The sequence below is a fragment of the Dendropsophus ebraccatus genome, chromosome 1 (assembly GCF_027789765.1).
Source record: "Dendropsophus ebraccatus isolate aDenEbr1 chromosome 1, aDenEbr1.pat, whole genome shotgun sequence".
NCBI lineage: Eukaryota > Metazoa > Chordata > Amphibia > Anura > Hylidae > Dendropsophus > Dendropsophus ebraccatus.
Genome location: NC_091454.1, coordinates 228,246,203 through 228,250,596, shown reverse-complemented (window position 1 = coordinate 228,250,596; position 4,394 = coordinate 228,246,203). Strand labels below are relative to the sequence as shown.

The 4,394-nt window shown below is 38.7% G+C and overlaps 1 protein-coding gene across 1 annotated transcript; it reads left to right on the top strand.

The window, feature by feature from the left end:
* Positions 1-215: 215 nt before the first annotated feature.
* Positions 216-1,163, top strand: LOC138786217 (olfactory receptor 5G29-like). The gene has a single exon (XM_069963049.1). It carries the CDS (start codon positions 216-218, stop codon positions 1,161-1,163), a length of 948 nt encoding a protein of 315 aa, XP_069819150.1.
* The last annotated feature ends 3,231 nt before the right edge of the window (positions 1,164-4,394 follow it).

Here is a 4,394-nt window from a genome sequence, read left to right as displayed (position 1 = left end):
GCTACTGAAAATGTCTAGTGTAATGTTTCTTGATTTTGTAGAGAAAATAAGTAAATATCGGTATATAAGAAATATTTACCGGGATAAGGACTAAGACTGACAGAGAAAATATATCGATAAAAGCAAAATGGAGACAAAATAATCCGAGTGTTTGAACCTGAGACCTGCTCTTCTGTATCATCATTGTTCTACGAGACGCCTCCAGATGGTTCACGATGAAGATGAATGAGATGAACTCCACCACTTCCGTTGGGTTTCTTCTTCTGGGATTCCCGGCTCTGTATGATTACAAGTTGTCTTTCTTCTCTATTGTTCTTCTCATGTATTGTGTGACTCTATGTGAGAACCTCTTGATCATTCTCCTGGTGTCCACAAGCCGACGTCTCCACTCTCCCATGTATTTCTTCCTTGGACATTTGGCGCTGTCGGACATTATCCAAATATCTAACATTGTTCCTAAGATGCTGGATGTTATCATTAGAGGTGGTAGCGTTATATCCTTTGTCGGTTGTCTCATTCAGTTTTACCTGTACGGGGTATCAGTCAGCGCTGGGTGCTATCTGCTGACAGCCATGTCCTATGACCGCTACTTGGCCATCTGTAAACCGTTACATTATATCTCAATGATGAGCGTCCGGCTTAGATACGGCCTCCTCATCTCCTCCTGGGGGTTTGGCTTTATGTTGGTGCTTATCACACTTGTTCTCGTATGTGACTTTGACTTCTGTGGCTCTAACGTTATAAACCACTTCTTCTGCGACTTGGCCCCTCTCTTAGAGCTTTCTTGTTCGGACACGACCGGTGTGGGTATAGACATTATTGTCCACTCTGTCTTTATTATTCTATTACCTTTCTTATTTATTATTATAACTTACGCTCACATCTTTATCACCATCTTTGGGATCTCCTCCACATCGGGCCGGCAGAAAACCTTCTCCACCTGTAGCTCTCACCTGGTGGTTGTGTCTATCTATTACGGGTCTATGCTCATCATCTACATGGTCCCGTACAGAGGACACTCACTGACTGTTAACAAGTTTATCTCTCTCGTCTACATTGTACTGACCCCCCTTCTAAATCCTTTGATATATAGTTTAAGAAACAAAGAGATTCAGGCTTCTGTGGATATATATCTGATTTGTATTAAGAAAAAAGCCTTGTAGTAGAATAGATCGGCACAAGCTGACAATAGATCTAATTTAAAAGGGTACTCTGAAAAAAACTGAAAAACTGGTGTCCAAACGTTATACAAATTTGTAAAACTTCTATTTAAAAATCTCCAGTCTTCCAGTACATATCAGCTGCTGCATGTCCTGCAGGAAGTGATGTATTCTCTCCAGTCTGACACAGTGCTCTCTGCTGCCACCTCTGTCTATGTCAGGAACTGTCCAGAGCAGCAGCAAATCCCCATAGACAACCTCTCCTGCTCAGGGCAGTTCCTGACATGGACAGAGGTGGCAGCAGAGAACGCTGTCTCAGACTGGATAGAATACATCACTTCCTGCAGGACATACAGCAGCTGATAAGTACTGGAAGACTAGAGATTTTTAAATCAATGTAATTTACAAATTTGTATAATTAATATCATTTGAAATCCTTTTTTCCCCACTGGAGTACCCCTTTAAGGCTTATTACTATTTGTAGTCAAATTATAAGTTTATTTCTTCTAACAATAAAATATGTCGCTATAGTCTTCAATTTTAATAAAAAACAATTGGGAAAAAAAAAACTAATGGGATTTTTCTTTACTTTATTTGTACAAATGTTAAATGGTGATGAAAAAAAAAATATTGAGGGCATCGTATTTTTTTTTATATTATATTGAAATTTCCCCTGTAATTATATAACATTTATAATACGAATGAAATATTATATATAAATGTCTGTACAATTTATTATATGAAATGTTTTTTTTTTTCTGTGAAGCTTAGAAAGTAAGAAGTAAAACCAGATCTCCTGCTGTTAGGGTGGGTTCACACTGCGTTTTTGCAATCCGTTTTTTCCATCCGTTTTTTGAAAAAAAGAAAAGAATGAAAAACGGATTGCAAAAACGGATGCAGTTGTGTGCATCCGTTTTGATCTGTTTTTCCATTGACTTCCATTATAAAAAAAACGGATCAAAATGGATCCGTTTTTTTTGAGGGACACAAAAACGGTGCTGACACTATTTTTTTTTGTCCGTTAAAAAAAACTGATCCGTTAAACGCATTGCAAAAACACATTGTGAACCCAGCCTTACGCAGCTGTTCGCTATTACTTTAGTTTGATGTTTAATAAGTCTCAATGTTTATAAAATGTTACTTAAAAAAAAGATAATATTCAAAAATGTAAATTTCTAATTCTGTTCACAATTTGGCAGATTTTTTTTTTAATACAACTAATAAAAATTAAACACTAAGGGGGAGATTTATCAAACTGGTGTAAAGCAGAATGGTCTTCCACCTTTCATTCCTCACAGACTCTTTGAAAATGAACGGTGGAATCTGATTGGTTGCTGGGGGGGGGGGGGCAACAAAGACAATTTTTATTTACATCAGTATGTTACACTAGGAGACGGTAGTAAGTATCTGTAATAGAATGTTAAATATTTATTAATCATAAACTCTAATAATTAAAATTTTAAAGTTTAAATTTTGAAATGAATTGATTCCTATGTAGTGGACGTGTGCAGGATGAATCCCGGGCTCCTATTTACTATATGGGGGGATATATGGATATATTCTTTTTTCTTTTAAGAATAAAGCGACTGAGTTTTTTTTTTTTTTTCAGGACCAATTATGTTTTATAATAAAACCCTCCACTTTGCCATAAAACGTTCTGCGAAACAAACAAACAATTTTGGGGGGAGAAAGAAATTTTTATGTTTATATAAACTTTTGAACCACAAGAGAGATTTCAAATCTGATTTTAGCAATCAATTTATCAATTTCTGAGACAATTTTAGTCTGTCATCTGTTACATGACCAGTAGAGCGGCTTTAAAGATGGCGGCCACGTACTGGACCTAGCAAAAAGATGGGCTTCCTTACCCATTACTTGCTGGGATAGTCAGATAGGTCATGTTACCTTTCATTTCTGAAATAAAGGGCGGTCTTGAGACGTTGTCACACTTGGTGTAATAAGATTTAAAAAATAATACTAGAATTCAGAGGTTCCTATATACATCATAGACCCCTATCAAGGATGAATGGAAATGTAACAATGCTTCTTGGCGTAACCTTGGATGGTTGGGGAAAAAAAGGAGAGGGGGCTATATTGTTTTATTAAAACATCACTGCTACAAGTTTATGTAAGAAGGTTTACCACATTAGGCTGGGTTCACACTCCGTTTTTTCCACCATCTTGTGGTTGACCACATTTTTGTGTCCTTAAAAAAATGGATGTCTATGTAAAAATAGATCAAGACAGATGCACACAAGTGCATCCTTTTTCCATTAGAAAAGTGTGAACCCAGCCTTACCCGCTAAGTCATCATGGGCAGTCACTATACATAAGCAAACTCTTTCAAAAGTTTAGTTTGGCAGATTCACCGAACTAGGCCGAAGAATTCAAGTTTGTTTGCCAAACCTTAAACAGAGCGCAATAATGCAGCTAATAAAATGCAGCCACAATAGTGGGACCTTTGGGGGTCTTTTTCCACACAAAAAATGCATCAAAAGATCCCAACAAGTGGTGCAGGCCCTGGAGGACACATCTGAGGGTCTGTTTCTGAGACCATTGACAGCAAGGAAGGTTGGTCTCTCTCTTAAAGAGAGAAAGGTAGAAAAGACTTGTTGTGTCCCATTTGGGTGGAAAGCACAGAATCCAAGAAAATTCCAAAACAGGGACGTTTTTTGGTTGACTCCTCCTGTGTGGAGTGTGTGCACACCGTATATGAAGTGAACTAATTTCTGTAGCCACTGCTGAGGAAAGGATTAGGGCTGCAGAAGTAATCCCTACAGCAGTGGATCCACCATGCCAGTCCCTTCTACTTCCAAGGGAGTCCCCAAGTCAGCAGACAGTTTCACCAGAGTTTTTAAGATTCTGTGCTGACAGAAAACAAAAGCATGCACTGGAAGCACTGGCATTCGAACCCCTGCCCCGAAGAGACTGAAGCCTTAATCCAGTGGCTTAGACCACTCGGCCACACTACCTCCTGGTTCCCCCACAACCAGAGGACATAACTTCCACCATATTGGGTGCCACGTCCCAATTGTGTGTGCCATCAGGAGTGAGAGGATGCCCAGATATCTCAGGGGCCATAGATGGAGATTATATTTTGGCCCTGCATAAGTGACTTGGTAAGTAAGGGTAGTTATAAAGCCTCTGTTATGCACCCTTTGGGCAGTTCTTTCCTTATGTTATGTTATGTAGGCCCAATCAGCCAAAACTTTCAAGTTGTGCCATGTTGGCAAC

What these genes read in the sequence shown, in the direction of transcription:
- LOC138786217 (XM_069963049.1), top strand. Translation starts at nt 216, where the DNA reads ATGAAGATGAATGAGATGAACTCCACCACTTCCGTTGGGTTTCTTCTT.